Here is a 26,998-nt window from a genome sequence, read left to right as displayed (position 1 = left end):
TTTAAGAGGATGCTTCTGTGAAATTGTGGTTGAGGCAAATTATTGGGCAGGATAGGGGAAATTTTATCACTCACCTGAGCAGTGCTGTGTCAAACCTGTAAGTGTTTGGCCCTAACTTCAGGTACCAGAAGAGTAAAAGTGTTCCATTCTCCAGCAATGACATCCTCTATCCTGAACAGCACAAAAAGTTACCCCAAAACACAAATTTAAACTATGACTTGAGGACATGGGTGCTAGCTCCTGAAAGCATCTTCAAAAGGAAACAGAACAATGCAACCACAAGACAACACAAGAATGGCGAGAACTTTGTGAAAACCTTCTCAATGCATATTTAATGATCCAGTAGAGGAACAGGTACTTCTTATTCTTTCAAACCTGGAATTGTTCATTGAGAAAGCACATTGCAATACAAAAGTAAAAAGGTTTAAGTTCAGGTTTTTTTTATTTTAAATTTATTTGTGCAAAAGTTGTTATTTTTCTGAACAAACAGAAGAGCACAAATATGATTTTAACAGTATGACAAGATGAGTTAAAAACTTAAGCCAGTATAATGGTAGATAATTAACTGCTACTGAAGTACAGTTTAACACAATCTTCTAACTAAAAATAAAAAAGGCAGAATTACAAAGCTATTGTAGCAGCAAAGCTTATATGGTATTGATTTAGGATGAGCAGGACAAACATTAATAAACAACTCAAACTGAATCATTGATACGACAACTAAAGCAGAGTGCAAGTCAGCACAGTAACAGTTCTTGATGTATGGCAGCTTTAATTTGCACAGAGGTGCCTCATTGAAAAAAATGTTTAAAAGATATTTACCCCGAGAAACCACCATTCCACTTGCTTACATAAAACATTATCAAAGATGGGTTAGATGAAGTTGATGTTGGGGCACCTCAATGGCCCAGTAATAGTAGAACATTTTCATAGAACAATAAAGAGGAAAAGTTCAGTTCCAGCTTGCCTGGCAAAATTTCAGCAGCCATTGACTTTCCTTTATCTCCTGTCTTGGGAATTCATTATTTTGAGTGACATTATTTTCTGATCCATCTCTATAGTTTTATGTGTGAACTGTGTATGAAAGGGGACAGGAGTATACAGTCAGCACCTTGCTGTACATTAAAGAATTTTTACAAGTCTCAAGGTTAGACTGGGGGGAAATTGTGTTGGAGTTTGAAGTGCCAGCATCTTCACTCAATAATTTAGATCCAGCTGTCTCAGCAGTCAGCTCACATTATTGCTGGGAGAGTGGGGATTTCAGTCTCAGATACGTCATGTGCTTCTTTGCAACGATGAAATTAATCCTCAGCAAACCTTCATAGTCACTGATCTGAAATGAACTCACGCCGGTCTGCTTTTCCATTTTCCACTTAGACATGTAGTTAGGTCCGGTGAAAACTTATTGCAATTGATGTATTCTTTTACATTTGAATGGATAGTCCCCCGTGGCCCCTTTAAAAGTAATAAAATTCACGTTTGCTTAAGCTCATATAGGTATGCAAATACTCTTCAGTTCTGCAGTGAAAACACAGATACATTAAACTGTAATTGAGAAAGGACAGCATGAGACAACACATTTGAAAGAAAGGTACCAGCAATTAAAATGGGGAAGGCAAACGTGATCGTAGAATCATAGAAAATTTACGTCTCCGAAGGAGGCCAATCAGCCCATCATGTCTGTGCTAGTTGATGAAGAGCTACCCAGACTAATCTTATCTTCCTGCACTAGGTCTGTAGCCCTGCAAGTCACAGCTCTTCAAGTAGACATCCAAGTACTTTTTAAATGAGATGAGAGTTTCTGTCTCTACCACCCTTTTAGACAGTGAGTTCCAGATCCCTACCACCGACTGGGTAAAAAAAATCTATGCCCCCTGCTTTTTGACTCCTCTGCTAAGGTAAATAGGTTGGCGCTATTTACTTTATCTAGGCCCCTCATAATTTTATACACCTCAATTAAGTCACCGCTCAGCCTCCTCTGTTCCAACCCAAGCCTAACCAATTTTTCCTCATAGCTAAAATTTTCCAGTCCTGGCAATATCCTCATAAATCTCCTTTGGACCCGCTCCAATGAAATCACATCTTTCCTGTAATGTGGTGACCAGAACTGCACACAGTTCTCAAGCTGTGGTCTAACTAGTGTTGTATACAGTTCTAGCCTCTTATATTCTATGTCTTGGCTTATAAAGAAATGCATGCCATATGCCTTCTTAACCACCTTATCGACCTGTCCTGCTACCTTTAAGTATCTGTGGACATGCACTCCAAGGTCCCTCTGTTCTTCCACACTACTCAGTGTCCTCACATTTATTGTGTACTTCCTTGCCTTGTTGCACCTCCCAAAACACATTACTTCACACTTCTCTGGAGGAAATTCCATTTCCACCCAACTGACCAGAACATCTATATCTTCCTGTAGTCTAAAGCTTTCCTCTTCACTATCAACCACATGGCCAATTGTTGTATCATCTGCAAACTTCTTTATCATTCCCCCTACATTTGAGCCTAAATCATTAATATGAACGACAAAAAAATGAGGGATCAAGCACTGAACCCCCACTGATAACAGCCTTCCAGTCACCTTTACCCTTTGCTTCCTGCCACTAAGCCAATTTTGAATTTAATTTGCTGCTCTCCCTTGGATCCCAAAGGCTTTCACCTTGTTGACCAACCTGCCATGTGGGACTCTGTCAAAACCTTGCTAAAATCCATGTAGACCACACCCACAGCATTGTTCTCATCAACCCTATTTAGCACCTCCTCAAAAAATTCAACCAAGTTAGTCAGACAGACCTTCCCATAGCAAATCCATGCTGACCTTCCTTGATTAATCTATGCCTTTCTAAATGAAGGTTTATACTGTCCCTCAGAATTGATTGCAGTAATTTGTCCACAACTGAAGTTAAGATAGCTAGCCTATAATTACTTGGATTATCCATTCCTCCCATTTTAAACAACAGTACATTGTTGGCAGTCCTCCAATCCTCGAATACCACTCCTGTAGCCAGGGAGGATTGAAATATGATGGTCAGAGCCTCCAAAATTTCCTTCCTTGCTTCTTTCTACAAACTGGGATATATTTCATCTGGGCCTGGTAATTTATCTACTTGGAAAGACATCAAACCCTTTAATAGTTCCTCTTTTACAATGTTTATCCCATTAAATATTTCACACTCTTCCTCCTTAACTACGATGTCATCATTGGCCCCTCTTTTGTGAAGGCAGCTGCAAAGTATTCATTAAGAACCTTACCCACATCCTTCACCTCTACACACAGGTTACCTTTTTGGTCCCGAACAGGCCCTTAGTTATCTTCTTACTCTTTATGTACTTATAAAACATCTTTGGATTTTTCTTGATTTTACTTGCCAGTATTTTTTCTTGCCTTTTCTTTGTTTTCTAATTTCCCTTTCAATTTCACCCCTACTCTTTTGGTATTCTTCTAGACTTTGTGCAATATTAAGGTCTTGGTGTTAAACATAAACTCCTGTTTTTTGCCTGATCTTACCCTCTAAGCACCTTGTCATCCAGGGGGCTTAAGATTTGGCTGTCCCACCTTTTTCTTTGTCATAACAGTTATACAGTACAGAAACAGGCCCTTCGGCCCATCGTGTCTGTGCTGGCCATCAAGCACCTATCTATTCTAATCCCATTTTCCAGCACTTGGCCCCTAGCCTTGTATGCTATGGCGTTTCAAGTGCTCATCTAAATACTTCTTAAATGTTGTGAGGGTTCCTGCCTCTACCACCCCTTCAGGCAGTGTGTTCCAGATTCCAACCACCCTCTGGGTGAAAAACTTTCCCCTCAAATCCCCTCTAAACCTCCTGCCCCTTACCTTAAATCTACGTCCCCTGATTATGTCAGAGCATGTTTACCCTGAACCCCTTGAATCTCTGTCTTGAATGCTTTAACACCGATTTACCTTCAAGTAGCTGTTTCCAGTCCACTTTTGCCAAAATGTTTATTGGTAACAGTGAGGTGAAATGCTTAGAATCACTGGAAACTTTTGATTCAATTAGAGACAAGCAGAAGATCACACCATTAACCTAAAATTTCAGAAACACTTTGCTGTAGATAAATTAAGGTTTGTAGAATTTTAGTTTGAGAATGATATTCTCCTGAGAGTGTAGCATTGAAACACATATTTCTGGCAAACAATTTTTAAAACAATTCCTTCTTAATAAATTGTACAATTCAGCACATTAATCCCTGGGTAGCATTATTAGAAGCAAAATAATTCTGTTGAAAAACACATTGTAATCTACATTTCATAGCACATCTGCATTGGCTAATTCATTTTAAAGGTTGTTGTAAGGGCACTATGTTGGAGTGCAATGAAGTGCAGGCTTTATTTTACACTTAAAATGATACCCTCCATCACTGTTGCCATGAGAATTGCCAGGCTTGGCTGTCTTGTCAACAGAACATCCCAAGTGGGGTCCAGACACTTTCCCACAGGGAAAGAGGGAGAACTATTGAGTGAACCCAAAGCCTTGGCCACCTCCAGACAGTAAACTAAGATTAAATGTAAGTGATTTAGGATTCGGAGTCAGTGAGTTTCAGATACCCCACACTTCAATTTCCCTCTCACAATACCCTATATTACTTAGGCAACATAAGTCCTTTTGTTTTTCAATTATTTGGATAAAACTTAGTACAGCTTGTTAAGCTACAGAAGCCTGCCTTCTAACTGATAGCTTCGAACATGAAAAATAAAGATCTTTCTGGTCTGGTATAAATATGTTTATGTCACTTTATATTAGTCTCAATGATTTTTTGAGAACTTCAGACATACTTCAGGCTTAAGTAGAATGCTCATGTATGTGGATCAACATTTCCAACTGCAGGTACATTCAGTGCTATGGCTGATGATTCTTTTTACTAAATAAATAGAACCACTGCAGTCACTAAATGCAGACAAGTTATGATGTGACTGGTATAAAACAGAGGTGAGCATCAAATGGTGCTATTCAAGTTTGTAATGAGGCTATATAACCTATTCCTTCTTCTCATGGCAACAATTCTGTGCAGACTTGACATAATTAACTTATTTTAAGCCGTTAAGAAGAAACAAGTTAATTTTCCACCTGTCTGGTAAAGGATTTTAATAAATTCTGTCATATGACATCAAAGGTATTATATATTCCTTGTGAGTCCCATAATTTAAAGCAAAGCTATTCACTAAATATAAAGAATGGTGAGTGGTTGCACAGAGTGGTCGCAAATGGAGTGCCCGTAAACAGAGTGCAAAAGTTAGGAATTGGGTGAGAGTGGGAATTCAGTGCAGAGGAGGAAGGAGGTGCTGCTTTTTGTCTCCAATACTTGTAGTGGCTTGAGTAAGCTGGAGGCAGTATTTAAAAGTTTTGTCCAGTGTTTTAGTGCTTAGTGCAAGTTAGTGTGTAGAAAAAAAAACTTAGAACAAACTAAAAAAGTAGATGTAAATAATATAAATAATCTAAGCAAAGATATGGCACAGCAGATTGTCTGTCTGCATTGCAGTATGTGTGAGTTTGCGGACAGCGAGACTGTCCCAAGTGAACACATCAGCAGTAGTTGTCTCCATCTTGAAACTCTCCACTCAGAGTCATTGAGCTGGAGTGCGAGTTGGAGACACTCTGACACATAAGGGAGGGGGAGAAATATCTGGACAGTTTGCTGTAGACCTTGGTCGTGCCTCGTAGAGAGGTGTGGGATCAGAACGGGGTTGGTATGACTGAAAGTGTACAGAGTGAGGGAAACCCAGGTAAGATAGAGAACGAGAATCCATAGAAACTAATCCTATCCAACAGGTACAATGCTACCTGTGAGAATAGAGATAAAGACTGTTGGAATGACAGCCGGAATGCTGACCAGGGCACCCTGCGGCCGAAGGCTATCCAAAGGTGGAAGGAGTAGGAGGGGAAACAAAGGGCTGCAAAACAACAAGAGCTGCAAAAAGGGTGTGTGAAAAGTAACTTGCAAGGGATATCAAATTCAACACAAGATTTTTACAATTAGGAAAAAAGAGGGTGGTCAGGAGAAATATGGGCCATGGGCCCCTTGAAAACCAACAATGATAATGTTGACAATGAAAGTAAGAAATGGAGGACATATTGAATAATTACTTTGTGTCAATATTTACAGTGGAGGAAAAGCATGACGGACATCCCAAGAAAACTAATATTGAATCAGGGACAGGGACTCAACAAAACAAAGTAAACAAAATTAAGAAAATAATAGCACTAAAGAGTGACAAATACCAGGACCAGATGGTTTTCATCCCAGGGTTTTAAAGGCAGTAGGTGAGAAGATTGCAAATGCCCCAACCACAATCTTCCAATATTCCCTAAATTCGGGAACCATTCCTTTAGTTTGGAAAATTGCGAACATCACTCTGCTATTCAAGAAAGGCGAGCAAGAGGAAAACTAGGGAATTATAAACTAGTTAGTCTAACATCTGTTGTCTGACAATTACTAGAATCCATAATTAAGATTAGGGTGGCTGAACACCTTGAAAATTTTCAGCTGATCAGAGGGAGCTAGCACAGATTTGTAAAGGGTAGGTCATGCCCGATGAACCTGATTGAATTTTTTGAAGAGGTGACTGAAGTAGTGGACAGGGGAATATCAAAGGATGTTATTTATCTGGACTTCCAGAAGGCATTTTATAAAATTTCTCATAAGAGATTGTTAGCTCAAGTTGAAGCCATGGAGTTGAAAGCAAATTATTGATCTAGTTAGCAAATTGGTTGATTGGAAGGAGACAAAATAGGGATGATGGGCATGTACTGTAATTGTCAGGATATGACTAGTGGTGGCCTGCAAGGATCTGTGTTGGGGCCTCAAAATTTCATCTTATTTATGAATGACTTACATGATGGAATAGAGAGCCACATATCTAGATTTGCTGATGACACAAAGATAGGCGGCATGGTAAAGAGCATAAACAGAAGTATAAAATTACAAAGAGACATTGATAGATTAAGCGAATGGGAAAAACTGTGACAAATGGATTTCAATGTAGGCAAATGTGAGCTCACCCACTTTGGACCTAAAAAGGATAGAACAGGGTACACTGTAAATGGTGAAAAACTAGAAACAGTGGAGGTTCAAAGAGAAATGGGGGTCCAGGTACACAGATCATGAAAATGCCATGAAACAGGTACAGAAGGGTGAGAACGAGGATGAGGCACAGCCTGTTTTAAAAGTGCCTCCAGTGCAAACTGTATCCAGTGCATGAAGTTAAAGATGTTCTTCTAGAACAAGGAAGGAAATTAAAGAAATGCACGACAATCACACTGGGAGTGAACTTCCCAAATTAGCTATTAGTCAGCAAGTTACCATCCAAAATCTTTTCACTGGTACATGGAATTCTGCAACGGTATCCAAAGTCAAACCAGAACCCCATTCTTACGAAGTAACTACACCTACTGGCGCTACACTGCATCTTAACCAAGGTCAAATCAGCGCTGTTCTTTATCCCAAGTCCATGAAAGATCCCATTGCAACTCGTACAAGATCGAAGTCTAGATCTCAGACAGTGTGTGCACATTCTTCTTCTGCAAAGTCCAATTCACAAACATCTATTTCAGTATCCAAGAACTGCCAATGAAGTACTTTTGTCGGTTGTAATGTAGGAAACACCAATTTGCACACAGCAAACTCCCACAACCAGCAATGTGATAATAATCAGATAATCTGTAACAGTGATGTTGGTTGAGGGAAAAGTATTGGCCAGGACACCAGGGATAACTCCCCTGCTCTTCTCTGAAATAGTGCCATGGGAACTATTACATTCACCTATGAGGACAGATGGGGACTTGGCTTAATGTCTCATCCGAAAGCCAGCACCTCCCACAGTGCAGCACTCCCCTGGGGTGTCAGCCTAGATTTTTGTGCTCAAGTCTCTGGAATGGTACTTAAACCTGTAACGTTCATGGAATAATAGAATGATAGAATGGTTACAGCACAGACGGAGGCCATTTGGCCTGTCATGTCCATGTCGACTCTCTGCAACAGCAACTCACCTAGTCCCACTCCCATGCCTTTTCCCTCTAACCCTGCAAATTTTGCAAATTTGCAAATCTCATGACTCAGAGGCAATGGTGCTAAAAATTGAGCCACAGCTGATAGAGCACTATTTCATGAAATCTGTGTCTTCCATGTATTCCCTGTCAAAACTACAACAATACAAATAAAAGTTTGTGAGAATAGAGACAAACAGATTACTGCCTCCCAATAAGGCATCCTCCATGCATGAGAGCACCTATGTTCTCTGACTCCTTTTTACAGCACTTGGTATTAGCACCTTGATCTCTTTTTCTGTTTGGGAATTCTAGTACCATATAATGTAACATCGTATCATTTTGGATTAAGTGTCCGTACAGCAGATCTAGGTTCAACCTTTCATTAGTTTCATCAATTGCTGCTGAACATATTGAATAGTTTTTCTGCATCTAATAAAATCAGGGCTATTGGAGTATTTAGACTGCAGGCTAGGAAGATTAGATGAAAAATCCATCTTATTTTGTGGGCTGTGCATCTTTCTTTAATATATCCAATTTAATCACTATTTATTGTTTTATTACAATCATAGCTAATACTTTAGCTAGTATTTTCAAGGTTGTGTTGAGCAGGGATATCGGTTTCTGGCTTGTTCATCCTGTCTCAGCTTGAGCTTTATTAAAAAAAAACAAGCTAACTTTGCCTCTCTGCAATTTGGCATTGCCTGAAATGAAGGGACAGAATATTCTACACCTGTCACTACAGGTGTAAGCTTTGGCTTGCAGGTAGCACTGTGGCCTCTGAATCAGTAGATTATGTGTTCAAGACCCCTGCTTCAGAGACCTGACCACGTCACCTAGACTGACACTGCACTGCAGTGCTGCCTCTTGGATGAGATGTTAAACCTTATCTGTCCTCTCAGGAGTATGTAAAAGATTCCATGGGGTTATTTAAAGAAGAGCAGGAGAGATGTCCTGGCCATCATTTATCCCTCAACAAATATCAATTTAAAAAGAAATTAGTTATTTATCACTAAAATAAAAGCAAAATACTGCGGATGCTTGAAATCTGAAATAAAAACAAGAAATGCTGGAATCACTCAGCAGGTCTGGCAGCATCTGTGGAAAGAGAAGCAGAGTTAACGTTTCGGGTCAGTGACCCTTCTTCGGAACTGACAAATATTAGAAAAGTCACAGATTATAAGCAAGTGAGGTGGGGGTGGGGCAAGAGATAACAAAGGAGAAGGTGTAGATTGGACCAGGCCACATAGCTGACCAAAAGGTCACGGAGCAAAGGCAAACAATATGTTAACGGTGTGTTGAAAGACAAAGCATTAGTACAGATTAGGTGTAAATACACTGAATATTGAACAGCAGCAAGTGCAAACCTGAAAAAAAACAGTGGGTAAGCAAACTGAACAAACTAAGATGAAATGAAATTACTTTCATTTTTAGTTATTTTTTCTTCCTTGTTTTTACATTCTTTTTTACAATCTTTTTTTTTGCATTTATTTCATTTCATATATTCAGTGTATTTCGAAGAGACTTAGTAGTTGGCAGGAAAAAAGACAGAGGCGCAAGGGGAGAGCCAACTGTGCAACAGCCCCAACAAACAAATTTCTCTGCAGCACCTGTGGAAGAGCCTGTCACTCCAGAATTGGCCTTTATAGCCACTCCAGGCGCTGCTTCACAAACCACTGACCACCTCCAGGCGCGTATCCATTGTCTCTCGAGATAAGGAGGCCCAAAAGAAATTCAGTGTATTTACACCTAATCTGTACTAATGCTTTGTCTTTCAACACACCGTTAACATATTGTTTGCCTTTGCTCCGTGACCTTTTGGTCAGCTATGTGGCCTGGTCCAATCTACACCTTCTCCTTTGTTATCTCTTGCCCCACCCCCACCTCACTTGCTTATAATCTGTGACTTTTCTAATATTTGTCAGTTCCGAAGAAGGGTCACTGACCCGAAACGTTAACTCTGCTTCTCTTTCCACAGATGCTGCCAGACCTGCTGAGTGATTCCAGCATTTCTTGTTTTTATTATAGTTATTTATCACATTGCTGTAAATGAGATCTTGCTGTGCAAAAATTGACTGCTACATTTGCCTACATTACACAGTGACTACACTTCAAAAGTACCTCATTAGCAGAGAAATGCTTTTGGATATTCCGAGGATGTGAAAGCTACTATATAAATGCGAATTCTTTCTTCCTGTATTTTGTCACATTACAGAATGTTTACACGACAATACTGACCATGTGCTGTATTTCTTTTCTTAAAGATTGTGAGTAATTTTGGAATCAGCACTACTGGAATTTTTGTAATCTTGCTCCTGGACAGTCTGAGGTCTGAAGCAAGCTTGTGATGTTTAGTTGCACCCTGGTCTATCGTTTTAAGGCCAACGCTCAAGTACTTCATGGGGCAATCAGATGACTAACTGCTTGCAAATTTCTAGGGATTAATTAGAAAACAGCAGATTACTTGCAAGTTTCAGATTTCAGAGCAGAACTTGGTGAAATGCGCCTTCTTGTCTGTTGCATCTGTAACAAAGTGTGACATTTGATTGTGTGATGTCTGAAGTGTTAAAGACTTGCAATTGACACAAGACATTTATTAGCAGATTTCCTATGGCATTGCTTACAGTGAGGCAAAAGCTATGTGGTTTTATCATAACATGGGTGTTATCAACAAACTGTGATAGCAGGGGAAACGTGACAGGAGGTTAAGTGTGACATTTATTGGAAGTGCACGTGATGCACAAGGCTTAATATATCAACAGATCTTCAGTGGCTTAGCTTACAGTGAGCCCTCTGACTCACTATAAAACAATAGAGGTTTTGTGCATGTAGGGCATAACATCAGGGCTACTGATTTATGTTGTTCAAATTGCATTTTCATTACACGCTATGCTGGATTTTCACCAGTGATTCAGGGATCAAATATCCGTAAGCTGTCCATTATTCTGCAAAAGGCATTAGCGAGAGACATTTATTTTATGTATATATATATATATATTGTATATATATATTTCTTTACTGGTGTATTTGATTGTAATCTCAACTTTTTTTTAAAGATGGTTTGTAAAATGTAACCATAGCTACATGGTCGCACAAAACTGAAAAGAAGATTACATAAAAGATACATCTTGTGGATTGCAGGGAACTTAGTCTGCTTACAAGAACAACATTGAAATCATTGAGAGAGAAAAATTTGAAGTTGGAATCAATTGTAACCATCCTGATATGTGGGGCATACATTATGTATAATAACTATGAAGAACAATGAACATTAAAGGGAGTCAAAGGGTATCAGGGGTACAGGAGCCGAGGGACCTGGGTGCATAAGTCACTGAAGGTGGCAGGACAGCCTGAGAGCAGTTAATAAAACATATAGTATCCTGGGCTTTATTAACAGGGGCATAGAGTATAAGAGCAAGGAAGTTATGTTGAACTTGTATAAGACACTAGTTCAGCCTCAGCTGGAGTATTGTGTCCAGTTCTGGGTGCTGCATCAGGTCTGTGACCTTTGTGAACTCTGAGTTCTGATGAAAGGTCACAGACTTGACACATTAACTCTGCTTCTCTCTACACAGATGTCGCCTGACCTGCTGAGTAGTTCCAGCCCTTTCTGTTTTTATTTCAGATTTCCAGCATCCGCAGTATTTTCCTTTTACTGTACGATGGAGGGTGCCCTGGGTGTGAAGATGCGACTTGGCTTGCACAAGGATTGCACGATAGTCACTGCTGCCAATACCGTCATGGACAGATGCATCTACAACAGGTAGATTGGTGAGGACAAGATACTTAAAAGTAGGTATATAATATATCTATACTGGGCATGACAAAGTGACATTACCACTATGCCAACGTCTCCCTCACACGTACAAATCCTTGAGCATAAATTTTCTGTTAGTGACATGCATAAACATGAGCATAACACATAGACACTCTTGAGTTATAATTAAATAGAATATTCTGTAACTAAAATGATCACTCTTATAAGGACATTTTTGTTTCCTATATCTTTTAATTAGCTTTACCTCTCTCAACTTTATGGCATTTATATAATTATAAATTTCTGGATCATGGGGTAGTTAATTTCTTGCTTAGAAGCCTGTTATCTTATGCTGCTTATTATCCTAACAGGATCACTGAAAGCACCATGGGAATCTGTCATCTTTCTGCCTCGTGAAATTGCATAGATAAACATCTACTTAACTGTAAGGACGGTTAACACCTGTAGCTGTGTCTAATGCAACATCTGCCAGTATTTTCACTGTGCTGCTTCTACCATGTTGTGCAATTTACAAAGTACAGTACATGCATGGGACACATCACACAGGCAGCTCTGGGAATAATCAGTGAATTGCAGGGAAATTACAGATTTAACTATCATACTTTCAATTGTATTCCTTATATTGTACAAAATCTGGTTTTACAAACTAGTTTTTGACTTTTTCTTTCATGTGGCACTTGGTCTGTCCTTTAACTCCTGGACTGACAACTTACAGCCAAGAGGATGAATATATGGCCTGCTCCAACACTGCCACCAATACCCCCTGCAAATAGCCTCCTAGGAGGTGGAAGTGTGATTTGTGCCTTCCATTCCACCCCCGCCCCCACCCCCGTCCATCCCCTCCTCCTTCAGGAAAAGAAAATGTCTCTGAGTGCTTCACACAATCAGTTCCTATTGAAATCATGGACTGAAACCTTGAGCTTGAGATAGGGCTTTCCTAGAGCAGGCTGGTACATTACTTCAGTTTTCTTTGTGCTGATCATAAGGCTGAAGTTGTTGCATGCATTGGAGAACAAATCCATGTTACATTGCATGTCCAGCTCTGAACTGGCAACTAGTGCAGTCACTGGCAAACAGGAAATCATGGAGACCTTGGATTTTACCCGGAGTCATCTCAGATTTAGCAGCTTCCCATCCATGCAATATCTGAAAACTGAAATAATGTACCAGGCTGCCCCAGGAATGCCCAAGGTTTCAGTTCATGACCAGAACCTGTCAGCTGTTCACCTATCTTAGCAGCACATGCTCTCTCGAGCTGTCTATGTCGATGACAATTCACATATAAGAATTGCCAAAGCAAGTGTTGCCTTCGGGAGACTTCGAACATCAGTCTGGGAACAAACAGGAGTAAGTCTGCCTACCAAACTGAAAGTCTATACAGCAATAATCTTGCCCACTCTGCTCTACACATGCGAGACTTAGATTGTGTACAGTGTCATGCTGAGAAGCTCAACCACTTTTACTAGAGCTGCCCTTCGGAAGCTTCTAAAGATCAGATGTCAGGACAAAATCACAAGCATCCACACCATATTGAGACAATCACAACTGAGTTGGGCTGGTCATGTAACCAAAATGCCTGATACTTGCTGACCAAAGTGAATGGAGAGCAAGTGTCTGGGGTGCACTCTCGTGGTCAAAGGAAGCACTACAAGGACACTCTGAAGGCCTCACTTAGGAGTTTTGATATTGACCCCGAGTGCTGGGAAAAGCTCGCCCAGGATCGATGCACTTGGTGCAACCCAAATAAAAAAGATGTGGCCTCCTTCGAAAGCAAGTGCATATTAGAGGCAGACAGAAATGCAAAGAGAGGAAGTCCCGAGCCAGCAGCTTGTCCAAAACTCAATCATCATTTTTAATTGGTTAATGTTAAAATAATGGTCAATGCAATCATTTCTAGTATGGGAAATTTCCCTTTAAGATTTGCATTAAAAACAGAAATGCTACAGGTTATAGTTTTAATATTTAATATCTCTTGTAGAAACTGTAGGGTGGAATGCTCGGTTTTAACATGCCAACAAAAATTTCAAGGATTATAGTTTAGGTGTTAAAGGAGAAACTGGCATTACAAAGTTACAATATGCTAACTACGAAAGGGACACGAAAGGAGCTAGACCTCCCCTGCCCAGTCCATACTGTAATGATACAGGGGAACGGTATAGAAATCCAGCCTGCAGCAAGGTAGAAGAGCAATGGAGTCCTCCACACCACAAATAAAGATAATAGTTTAGATTTAATTGGTTTTTAGTAACTATGGCTACTTCCGGGCTTTCAGCCAAAATCTGACACTAAAACACAAAGCTTCAGCCTGCAAGACTCTGCTGTTTCAGCATCGAATGCATGCCAAATTCAATATTTCACGCTGCCTATCAGATGTAATGCTTAAAGCATGACTATTTAAGACCCTTTTGGATTGGGAAAAAAAACAGCATATGTTCAATACTAAAATGGATTAAAGTTGGATTTGTTTTTTTCACTCTGCATTTTTCATCAGCTAAAATACTGGCAACATTATGTGTGTATCACTATGACTAAGATACATGCAGAACCAGATTGAGATGAGTGATGAATGACCTGCTTAAATATCTGCTCTCTACCAAATAGGAGACAGTTCAAGGACAGCAATCTCTGACGGAGTATGACCCTAGCCTCAAATTCAATACAAAGCAGTTATAGATCTTAAGTCTCTCTCTTTATCAATGAGGTAAAAAAATCAAGGCAGTGTGCGAGTACATCACAGAGCCTGGCTCAGCTAAATGAGCTGCCAGTACCAAAGGAAACTACAAAAGGATATTAATAAGATGGGAGAGTGAGATAAAATGTGGCAGATGGAATTCAGTTTCAATAAGTGTAACAGTAATATATTACAATCAAAAAAACCCAGCTGTAATTATACTCTGAATGGAAGTAGGCTTGGTGCTGTGGAGGAGTGGAGAGAATTGAGGGTACAAAAGGCAGCACCTCAGGTGGTTAAGGCTGGAAAAAAAAAACGAATTCTAGGTTTTATCGCAAGAGGTATAGAATATAAATGCCATGAGGTAATGATGAGCCTATATAAAATCTTAACAAGACCTCAATTAGAGTACTGTGTGCAATATTGGACACCACATTGTAGGAATAATGTTGACGTTTTACAGAGGGCACAATGCAGATTCGTTGGGAAGCTGCCTGTTAAGATAAAGTACAAATACAAAGAAAGATTTGAAAGGCTGGGTCTGTCTTTGTTAGAGCAATGCAGATTACTGGGGTGAGATAAAAGAAGTTTTAAAATTATTAAAGAATGGGCAGGTTCGATCAAAGCAGACTGTTTCCAGTAGTTCAGGGATTGAGAAAAAGGGGATATAGATCATGAGAGATTTAGAACAGAGAGCAGAAGAATCATCACTCAGAATTGTGAGGATGTGGAATTTACTTCAAGGATCAGTGCCAGAGGCAGAAACTATGTCAACATTCAAGATTCGATTGGATAGGTAGATGAAGGATAAGGGATATGGAAACAGGCTGGGTAAATGTAATAAGAACCATTTGCTCCTATGGAGGGATCGGTTGGGTCGAATGGCCTACTTCTATGTTGTAACTTCTACGTATCTTTATGAAGAGCAGAAAAGAGAAAACCGCTCCTGAGTAATTCAAAGTTGATGCAGTTAGGGATGCAATGTAATAGGAGACTTGATCATAAACTAACACTGATATTATGGAAATTTGCAATGAATCTAGTCAGAATTGAAATCACTGCAGGATTTCATTTTATTACAGCCTATTTTTCTTTCTTTCCACTCGAAGAGTGAATATATTTAAGTAAATTGCCTGATAATCCTAAATTTTATAACGAGCAATATTTGTACATCACATTTTTTTGTGAGTCACGTCCTGTTGTATAAATGCAATTTGTTGCCGCTGATACAGTCTATTTCATGCTTTAGTACTGCTGGTTACAGGCAACCTGAGAGCAAACACTTTCTGAAGAAATCTTGCTGCCAGAGTGGAGTAGGGAGCAACATATACTGATGGAATTTCAATGAGAAAAATATTTATCAGTAGGAACTCACCAAAACCATGTTTTTAAAAATTGAAATAAAATGATTTAGTTGAAAGTATGTCTTGTTTTCAGGGCATGACTAAATAGGATTTACTGTGGAACAAGACTTCTGAGCACTTTAATGCTGTGATACTGGTAACTTAGTATTACATTTCTCCCTGAGGTCTGAATGTGTTTTCACATTGTGCTGCTCCAATATAAAGGCTGAACCGAACACATGTATCAATCTCATTAGGGTTGTAGACTACCACTTGTACCAAGTGTTCCGGTCAAGTGAGGAGGGGTCTAAGGGCTTTTTAAAAAAATTCATTTGTGGGATGCGGGTGTCGCTTCCCTCTTTTCCCTCTCCTTGTTAGACCACAACAGGTTTAATTATTTCTTCAAGTGGATGTACTGGCCAATTCAGTAGGTGTTTGATTATTTATTTGCTATGATCATAACAAGAACCAATTAGACAGGTTTTCTTAAGTTTACAAAGAAAGAGGTTAACTTTATTGTACCTAAACTGAACTAATAAATAAACAACGTGCCAACTTTCACTCACACACACACAACTAGGTTACAGAATGGGGAAAGGTAGATTGGTTGAGTTGGAGTCCATAAAACTAAAGGTATACAGTCTGTAAAGTTTGGTGATTTGGCTGGCTTCAAGCTGAATTCAGTGGTCCTGAGCTTTTAGTTTGAACAGGTAGATGCCTGGTTCGGTGAGTCTCTTGCAGACAGCGATGCGAATCATTTCCTCCAAGCAGGTTTCTGATTGTAGCTGGAGCATGCAATGGTGGTCGGTCAACAAGCAGGATTTGAAGGCTTTCAAGCTGAAATGGAGAGATAGAGAGAGAGAGAGAGGGACCCCCACTTACGGTCTGCTCATGTCAGAGTCCAATTGCTTCTCCTCTGCTGCAGAGAAAACACAAGCTTAAAACCACAGATGGGAGGGGCATCACATGACAGTCACTCAGTCATTCAAACATAGCAGTTAGCAGTAGTACTCTGCTCGCTGAGAGAACAGGTAGTTCCTTTAAATGTCCTGGGTCTTGGTTCTTCTGGGGACTGAGCAGACATTTCTTCTCTCTCCTCACATTCTTTTGCAATGTAGGATACAGTGTAGCTAACTAGGTGATCGTCGTAAGCTGAAATGATGACTTTGCTGGCAGCTTGTCTTTTAAAAATGTCTTTAAAAAATATATAAATTCAGATCTCCAGGCAGTAGATTAAAGAAAATTATCATTCAACAAAGCACATTGGCGTAACACAAGATTCATGTTTGCGTGCCTTGGAAAGTTGAAACAAGCCTCGGGTATTTTGGTTCCATCCAAAAGCACAACTATACATGCAGAGGCATCAGTCAAAGACAGCAAATCAGGCAGGAGTGCAGCAGTGCTGGTTAAATACTGTTTCAATTAGAAACATAAGAAGCTAGAGTAGGCCATTCAACCCCTCGACCCTGCTCTTCCATTCAATTAGATCATTACTGATCTGCACCTCAACCTCACTTTCCCACCTTTGCTCTATATCCCTTGATACCCTTACCTAACAGAAATCTATCCAACTCAGTCTCAAAAGCTCCAATTGTCCTAACATTCACAGCCTTTTGGGGGCGAACGTTCCAAATTGCTATTACCCTATGTTTGGAGCTTTCTGATCCCCCCCGCCCCCCTGCAAATGGCTTAATTCTAATTTTAAGATTATGCTCTTAATTGCCCCAGCAGATGAAATAGTTTCTACCCTATCAAATACTTTTAACATTTTAAAAGCCTCGATTAGATCACCCTGCAATTTTCTGCACTCAAGGGAATACAAGCAAAGTTTGTGCAACTGTCTCCATTTTATTTCGGATTTCCAGCACCCACAGTATTTTTGCTTTTATTCATTTTTGCTTTTATTCCCTAGTTTAACCCTTTTATTACATGGACTCAGGGAGCAGAATTTAACCAGCCACTCAGCGTTGTGGATCGTGGTGGGGAGGCCCATAAAATGCTTGCGGGAGTGGCCCGCCGAATATTAGTGATGGCGGCGAGGCTTCGGTGCGGCCCCTCCGCCGCCAAGCAGCAGGGTCTTCATTAAAATATTAAAATGAGGTAAATTAAAATGCAGATGAATTTACCTGCCTTACGGAGTTCCAAGGCGAGACACTGGTGGTGAGCGGGAAGGAGTCAAATCATCAGGGCGGGGGAGGAGAGGGGGACGGGGGGGGGAAGCGGGAAAAACAATAATCACTGGCTGTTGGGAAGGTGGAAAGGCGTTGAAAACCTAATGTGGTGAGGCTGGGGGGGCAAGTTCGTGCTGGCCCTAAAATACATTCCAAACACATCAGACAATAAAAACACCATTGTGGGGGTTGGGAAAGGGCCTTCATGTTTTAATATTTTATTTGAAATAAAAATTTTGTTAGAGTTCTTTAAACATTTAAATTTACCTGAAGGGCTTGGAGCCTTTTAAAAATGGCGCCGGCACCTGCACGGTGGTGCCGGACGCCGTTGCCGGGGACATGGCGGCCGCTACGCCCCCTCCATTTAAATGTGGACTGGGCCTAGTAAAATGTAACTGCGCTTCTCTTCCATGTAACATTCACTCGCCACTGCTGACCTTTAAGGTCAGAGGCACTAAATTCAGCAGGGATTTAAAGAAACTCTGAATGCTGGGAGGCTGAAATAAACAAAATGTTGGCATGAGGGGCTGGATTTTATAGGGGCCTCAACGGCGGAATCTGTGGCAGCGGGGCATGAAGATTACCCCGGATGAGACTTGCCACCAACCTCGACGCTGCAGGGCCCGTCCCGATCTTGCTGGCCGTGGTGAGGCCTTATGGCAGCCTCCCCGCTGCTTGGCGATGGGACCCGGATTTGAATATTCAAATAAATGAACTCACCTGCATTAATGACGTTCCCGTTGCCTCCTGAAGTGCCGCTGCGTCTTCGAATCCCCGTCTGGGGAAACGAGACGCACCACCTGTGGGGAGTGGGGAGGAGGTAGGTTTCTTAGTGTGGGTGGGGAGGGGGGAGCAGGGTCAAACTCTTTGGATTGGTGACGGGTGATGGTGGGAAGGGGTTGCGGGTTAAAGTTATTAAAGGTCGGGGGGAAAGGTTGCGATCTGAATCAAAGGGCTGAATTCTATCAGCGCGCTGAGCTCCGTGATATTACGAGCAGGGGTTCATTTAAATGGAGAGGGCGGAAAAGCCGCCCCCGATGGCGTAGAGGGGGCAGCCACTGCATCCTAGCAACAGGTCTGACGCCACTGCGCAGGCGCCATTTTTAAAGGGCTTCAAGCCCTTCAGGATAGATTTATATATTTAAAGGTGCTGGTGTGATGAAAAAACTCAATGAACGTTTATTTCAACATTGCATACCCTCTCCCACCCCCCCCCCCCCCCCCCTGAGTCCTCAACACATAAATTAACCTCCTGCCCTGATTATTTTATTCCTCCCACCCTTCCCACCAGTGTCTCGCCTTGGAACGCCAATGGAGTTCCAAAGGTGCGCGAGTTGCGGCCGGTTGGCCGTAAAATCAGTGTGGGACAGCCAGCAGCGGCAGGTAAGTTCATTTGCATTTTAATTTAGCTAATTTCAATATTTTAATGAAGGCCCCGCCGCCGCTAATATCCGGAGGGGCCTTCTTGACGTCGTGCGTCATGGTGGGCTGCTCCTGCTAGCATTTTACAGGCCCCCACGCCACGACCCATGGTGTCGAGGGGCTGGTGAAATTCAGCCAAGTTCTTTTGGGGGCAAAGGCCTATTAATGACTCGAGAATTCCTTGGGGATATGGGTGAGGGAAATGCAGATGTAATGCAATGTGTAAATTAAATTTTAACACTTCAGTCCCTTTAAAAATTCAAATTTCCTTTAAGGTCTTGGATGCCGTTGCCGGCTTGCCCGTCCCCTTCACGTTATCGGGGGGGAGTGATCTGCCCCAGCCATGTTAATGAGCTGCCATGTATAAGATCGCGGTGGCTCCGCGGAGTAAAACCTGCACGTGCGGGCCACCATCTTTTACGGCGGCTGCCAAAGAACATAAAATCCAGTCTGAGGTCTGTAGGCACTAAAAAAGAAAAGGACCGATTAACGTTTTGGATGGAGATTTTAGTCAGAATGTTAACCTGTCTTGTCCCTTTCAGAGGCTAATGGCCATGCTTTGTATTTCTAGTATTTTCTGTATTTACTTCTAGCTAAGTAAAGTATTCCAGTAACTTGTGAATTATTCTTGTTTATTCATCATCCACTGACATTTTCTGTGAAATTTGTGAAGTTCTTTAAAATTAGATCAGGTCCCCTGAGCACTGCACAAAACCTTCCACTGACAGAAATAGCAACTGCTATCCTTCCTTACCTCATTTACAGTAAAAATTATACTTAATTCATATTTAATTGATTTTCTCATCAATAATTCAATCCTATAGCAGGATGGCACTTGATGAATCTTCATGACTCCCTTTTTAAAAAAAAATTCAGTGAAAGGGTTGAGCAAGTGTCTGAGAGGCCGGATACTGATGTGTATCAAACACAGGAAGATGAAAAACACTGGATACAACAGACCCTGAAGGATTCTCTCTAACATTAGTGTAGTGACGAACGTACTATGGAAATGAAGACTTACTCATGAATGATAAGAACAAACATCATCCAATATGACCTTTTCTCCTTCACTTCTCTACTGGAGAGACAGACAGATGTTTTAACTGAGGAGAAACAAAGACTCTCATCCTTCACTCACTCCTGTGCAAGCACCTCATCATTACATAAGAAGCAGCTCTATGAATAAATAATGTGAGGATCTCTGGACACATAATGCAGACTAGTGCACGTAGACAATCCGAATGAAGCAAAATTATTATATAAATCCAAAGATGATTTTATTAAAATTATAGTATTGTATTCGTGTTGAGAATGCATTTCCTACAAATGCTAACCAAATTTAGAATTTTTAAATTCAGAGCTACAGAAATACAGATAATGATCCCAAATTGAATTTTATTTAGCCATTTTGAGAACCTGTGCATTTCATTCAGCAAAATGAATCTCTGGGTCCTGTGACCCGATCTATCACTTTTAAAATGTCAACTTCCTTTACTTATGATCATTTATGACCAAGCTGGAAATTTGCAAACTCATATAGAACTAATCAAATAAAAATTATAGTGTTTTTCAGTTTAGAAATATATATATATTTTTGAACCTCTACATACAAAATAGTCTCTGCGCCAGCAAAGAGCAATGGTTCCACAGTCTGAAAGACTATATTAGAATAATTAAAGGAAAGGTATAATTCTCAAGAATATGCCTATGATTAATTCGTCTAACACTTTATTCCAAAAGGGAATGAAATAATACAGTTCCTTTTTGCAGTGTTACACAATGGAATTATTGAGTGTGGGTTTTCAACATGACTGCAGATGCTGCTGTAAGAGTCCCTGCTATTTTTTTTATTTATTAATTCATGGGCTGTGGGCATCGCTGGCTAGGCCAGCATTTATTGCCCATCCCTAATTGCCCTTGGTTTGATACAACTGAATGGCTTGCTAGGCCATTTCAGAGGGCATTTAAGAGTCAACCACATTGCTGTGGGTCTGGAGTCACATGTAGGCCAGACCAGGTAAGGATGGTAGCTTTCCTGAATCACATGGGTTTTTACAACAACTGACAATGGTTTCATGGCCGCCATTAGACTAGCTTTTGAGTTATTAATTGAATTCAAATTTCACCATCTGCCGTGGTGGGATTCAAACCCATGTCCCCAGCCTCTGGATTACTAATGCAGTAACATTACTACCACGCCAATACCTCCCCATCCTCTTTAAGCAGCATATGGCAGAACCTCTTCACCACTAGATTAAAGGCCTGCTCAGGTATAAAACTGAAAACTGACCTGGGCCCGACCCGACCACAGCCAACCCGAACCAGAACCCGACCAGGGCCCGTAGTCCTTTAATTTTTTTTGCGCCCAACCCGACCCGACATGAATATCGTTCATCTGTTCTGACAGCAGGCTATTCCTGCAGATGGTGTTGTGGGGAATCATGGGTAAGCCTGATCCCGTGACTTCCTGGCAGCAGCACTGTCCAGCCCGAGCCGACCCGAGCCTGAATGCTGGACGTGGAATATGGACCCAACCCAACCCGAACCCGACACATGTGGGTTTGGGTCGGGTAGCCAGGCTTTACACAAGATCTCTGATTCCTAACAAGCACAAGCCAACAATGTGCACTGCTACATACATTCAGTTTAGATAGGACTTCAGAAATGAGTCTGTCAGATATGTCACTTTGCTTCCAAATTTCACATTCACATAAAGCAACTCCTCACTGCTTTGGCCTATTTTAAAAGTTAACACTAAATGGTACAAAAAAGTCTGGTTACTAAGCAGGTTCTAGTTAAGGCACTGTGTATTTGAGACATACCAACTAGAAAGGTCCCAGATTCAGGCCATGGATTGTGCTGGATTAGCTAGTATTAGTTGGGGAGACAGTAAGAACATTACAATCTGTCCTCTAGTTTTGAGAGAAGAAAATTAGCCTAGGTTCCTGCTCCTTCTTACTATCCAGTGACCTCTAGTGGAAGTGCAAATGTGCGGATCTCAGGGAAGGGAAGGATCTGCTGTGATGTTTCCCAAACACTCACTGTGTAAATTTACAATAAAGAATGGTAATCTGAAACAGGGGCCGGAATTTTACGCCACCCCAGCGAGCCGGATGGTGGTGGGAGGGGGGTGGTAGCATAAAATGGAGCGGGAGGCTCCGGGAGGCCTTCCCGACCCGCTCCCACCTCCACTCCACTTTATTTAGGGTGGGGGAGTGGAAAACGGGCCGCCTGCACCAGGCCAATCAAGGCCCTTAAGTTGCCAATTAACAGCCACTTAAGGGCCTTCGCCCGCCTCCACGGGGATTTTACCCATGGGTAAGCAGGTGTCCTTGAGCCAGGAAAGGCCGCTCAGTGAAAGCTGGTGGCCTCTCAGCGCCCTGGGGGTGAGCCCTGACAAATGGGCACAGGGTGCCCAATTGATGGCCGCCCCCGCTTCCTCAACCACCCCCAGGACCCAAGGCGCCCCCATACCCACCCGAGCACCCTTGCCTCGCCGGGGCCTGACCAATTATCCCCGGCGAGGCAAACCAAACTTACCTGCAGTCCTGGCTCCATGTTCTCGGCTGGGCTGCAGTCCCAACAGTGGCCACCACTCCCAATGGCGCTGCTGGGACTAAGAGCCATTGGCCCGATGATTGGCCGGCAGCTCAATGAGGTGGGACTTCCTCCCTCAAGCAGGTGGAAGTCCCGCCTCGGAACAATTAAAGCCTGGGGATCTGTAAAATGAGGGACGGATCCCCAGGCTGGCGGAAACGGTTTCGGCACCAACTTTTACGTCAGTGGCCAGCTCCTGTCTACCCAATGTAAAATCCAGCCCTGGGTGTCCATTACCTGTGGAACTATGAACCAGTGAGGAGTCAACACATTCAGGAAAGGAGAGAAAGAAAACTGCAAAAGGAAGATAAAAGGCTCATTAATACAAGATGTGTACTTTTATAATGGAAGGGTTCAGTGCACCATTAAATAAACTCCATTTATGTTGCTTTTTAATATTGCTGGATGCAAAGATCTACCAGCGTAACCCAATTATCCTCTAATTATGACATCTTACAATATAAATCCAAATTATTTGGAGTAAAATTACATTAGTGTAAATGTAGGGCAATTTTATTTTTGCTGCATCTTAAGGTTCATGTTGGCATTACAACAGATATTGCAAAATAATTTGGTACAAACCATCTACAATACCTTACTTAAAAAAGCCACTTGGATTTGTAATGCTACCAAAAACGCAGCAAATTCACAAACAGGAAGAATCCATTATATATTAAGAATGCAAATACAAAAGACTCCTGGTTTGAAGGCACTAATTATTAAGATGCAGATTATAAAAAATTTGTCTTCACCAGATAAGATCATTGTTTTCTCTCCAATTGCAAACTGTTGTATTAATATTTTGGTGGGCAGGCATCTTTTGAGAACACAAAAACATGACAGGAAAGAAACCACAAGAAGATGTAGCTAACTGCAGGTAAAATATTATAATTTTTCTAGAAATTAAACAGTGCCAACCCACCCAGAAGAACACATTTTGTAATACTGCAGTAATTCCTGTGGTTCCAGATCAAAGTTCACTGTCATCTGCTGAACTAACAGAGGTACTGTGTTAAATTATTAATTTGCTGGGTTTTTTCTTACTAGTATAAATAATAAATTTTTGCATAATAGTGCATGTTTTATTTCTGAACATTAGAACAAATAGAGAATAATGTTTACACAGGACAGATTACAAAGCAATAATCTAATTGTGGGGTCTAGACAATATAATTAGCAGCAGTTTCCGATTACTGTCTGAGTCCTGAGATGAGATTATGCCTTGAGAATACTGTAATTCCCACATATCTGCTCTTAAAGTGATGCTTGCTAAGGAGTTTTAATTTCACTTCAGTTACATTTTTCTTTTGCTTCTTGATATATGCCATTGTCGACTTTGCAAGTCAGTGTATTGTGCGTGTACCTGACACATGACAGTACATTGTCACGAAGAACCACTAGTTACATAAAGATTATCACTTTCATAGGGAAAAGTGGGATAAATTTTACAAATGGTACTGTTCCTGTACTACTGTTGATGCATTCTTATTAAATTTCTCTCAGCCGTTTTTGTAATGCAGTTTATAACCTGTTTATTTTATGTTTGTGTATCTATGTACCCTATTTCAGAGATGTTGATCTACATGACATATTTTATCGACACACATTTTCAGAAAGTTGAACATTTCATAATCATCGAAATTTCGACACAGGAGCCATTCAGACTATTGTGTCTGTGGTAGTGTTGTCTATTCAACTGCAACTATCTGGTATAATCCCATTTCCTAACTCTTTCCCCATAGCCTCATTAGAAGTAGCAGTTATTTCCTTTGTTTTATGCTGTTAGTTCAGTAATCCAGTTGACACACTGAAAAGTAGCAGCTTTGAATATCCACTCACATTCCGATGTATATGCAGAAAGATCTTATTAAAAATATTCAATACTTTAGTGTTACTTTCCAAAACATGTAATATCAAGAATATCACCAATTAATGTTGAAAATGGAAAGAGGGAAGACAAAATAAATCAGGAGGTACTGGTTAAGTGGTGTCAAGTTTGATTTTGAATTCCTGTTGATTGTATCGTAACATTGAGGTAGGCAAGGAGTTCCAGAGGTTTGAGGTCCTAGTCAGAAGTAAAATTAAAAACTGCAACTCCTCATCTGGGTAATTTCGAAGCCCAGCTGTCTTGTTTAGGCCCGAGTAAAACCTTGAGACTTTGCGACTAGAAAATTGATTATGTTTCCCTGGATTGCTTTTGCATTCTCCTGGTTACAGAGGCCTTCATCTGGAAAAATAATGAAGAGCACAGCAAGTGAATTAAATACAAGATAAGTTATTAGTTGCCCCAGTGGCTCAGTTGGTAGAGCGACTACAAGTGCTGAAATGAGCCTTACAGGCCAAGAAAGACGCAGGTTGGATCTCACATCCGTGCTAACTCAGCTAATTTTAACCATGTTGGCAGACTGTAATTGGCCTATGCAAGGGAAAAGGAAATAGCAGTCATGGCCCACACTCTGAACACTATTCAGCGATTCCTACTGGAAAGTGCACAGGGAAGGGCAGGATTAAGGTTGGCGGAGATACTCCTCATACAGCACTCATGTAAAACAGCCTCCAGCTTCTTATCCAAATGGTCATGTGCAAACTTGACGGTTAACTGCACCATTTCAGAAAAGGGAAGGGAATGAGGGAGAATACATAATATGTTCATTATGTTTATCCATATAATTTATCTAGTTTTACACAGTCCACTTCTGAGAGTTCAAAGTAGCTTTACTCACTAAAACATTTAACAATTTGTAATTCATGCAAATATCATGGCAGAGTAGGAATTTAGTGCTAAAATATTTTTGAGTGAAGTGACTTTGCATTAAAAGTAGGCTGTATTTGTTTAATCTTGGTGTATGTATTATACATATTAATTACACTAGACTTCCCAGAATATACTCTGATATAACAAGCCTCTTGGCAGGATATGTTTCAGCAGTATTACCGTGTTTGACGTTAACCAATCTTGCACGTGTTATTAGAGATCATGGCATCTGCCCTCACTCTCTTTGTATTTTCCAGAGAATGATAACTTTTGCAATGTGGTAAATCTGTGGCAGTTTTGAGAATACTGACATCAACTCTAGCAGTAGCAAACAAAACTGTCAGAACAAAGCCGCACTAACACAAGACAGTCTTAGTAAATCCAGCAATAATGAGGCTGGAACCAAATTCCTGAAATAAAAAACAATGGCAAGTCTCAGTAAGAAATGTCAGAATCGCAGTGAGTGCCTGAGAGAAAGAACAGCATTGTGATGAATCCCTGTGAGAAATGTCTGCAGAGAAGGCAATGACTATCACCGTTTCTGTCAATTGCAGAAAAGACAAGATATGGCTCACCTTGCAATAAAATTCTGCAGATGCTATTTGAATAGATCTTTGTGTACTAATAAAGTCAGAAGATATTTTGAAAGGGCATTGTCTTCTTGCGGAAATGTTTGGCAAACTTCGTTTCCAACACACGTGGTATAAATTACATCAGAGCACATCACAATACCACAGGTGACGCACTGATCTTCTTCAGTGCCAAAGAAAGGCCATTGTGTTTTAAAATAGTCAATTTCTTCCAATTACTCCCCCTCCCCCGATGGTGATGACTCTTGCTGGTTTATCTTTCAATGGCTGTCACCTAACCTCTGGTATCTCCCCCAAGTGCCATTCTTCATGTGTAAATCCGTAGTGTGTGTGTATGCAAGCCATTCAACTGTGGCAGCCATCATAGCTAAATTTGACTCTCTCCTCACCCAACGTTCACACGGGAGTAACTTTAATTTGGGTGATATTGAATTGGCTGCACATTAGACACCTGCCCAATATTCCCCTCCATGACTTGACCATAAAGCAAAATCGGGCAATTTGATATTGCCCTATTACACCACTGCCCAAAGTTAAAATGACACCCACATTCTCTCAGGCATCACTGATGTGCAATCAGGACCTGCAATTGATTTTTCCCCCTATGTCAGAGGCACCAGGACCACTTGCAGCAGCGGGGTGAGCTCAGCTAACTCAGTAAAAACGAG

General features: G+C 40.9%; 1 protein-coding gene across 16 annotated transcripts in view; it reads right to left on the bottom strand.

Annotated features, from left to right (window-relative positions):
- The window catches only part of LOC137384399 (endonuclease V-like), a 282,278-nt gene that overhangs the window by 121,120 nt on the left and 134,160 nt on the right, over window positions 1–26,998 (bottom strand). For 2 of the 16 annotated variants that reach the window (XM_068058384.1, XM_068058396.1), the window contains one exon: window positions 23,496–25,212. The exons of 4 other annotated variants lie outside the window; for them this stretch is intronic. Coding sequence is in view for 6 of the 12 variants with exons in the window: in XM_068058396.1 (XP_067914497.1) it covers window positions 25,162–25,212 (51 nt within the window). In the remaining 6 variants the exon portion in view is untranslated. Of the gene's footprint in view, window positions 1–446; window positions 1,456–3,806; window positions 4,047–10,232; window positions 10,438–11,590; window positions 11,758–23,495; window positions 25,213–26,998 lie in introns of those variants that run through there. 10 more of the 16 variants (XR_010977583.1, XM_068058382.1, XM_068058383.1 and 7 more) reach the window with 10 other exon arrangements.

The sequence above is a fragment of the Heterodontus francisci genome, chromosome 26 (genome assembly GCF_036365525.1).
Source record: "Heterodontus francisci isolate sHetFra1 chromosome 26, sHetFra1.hap1, whole genome shotgun sequence".
NCBI lineage: Eukaryota > Metazoa > Chordata > Chondrichthyes > Heterodontiformes > Heterodontidae > Heterodontus > Heterodontus francisci.
This window is presented reverse-complemented; position numbering and strand designations above follow the sequence as displayed.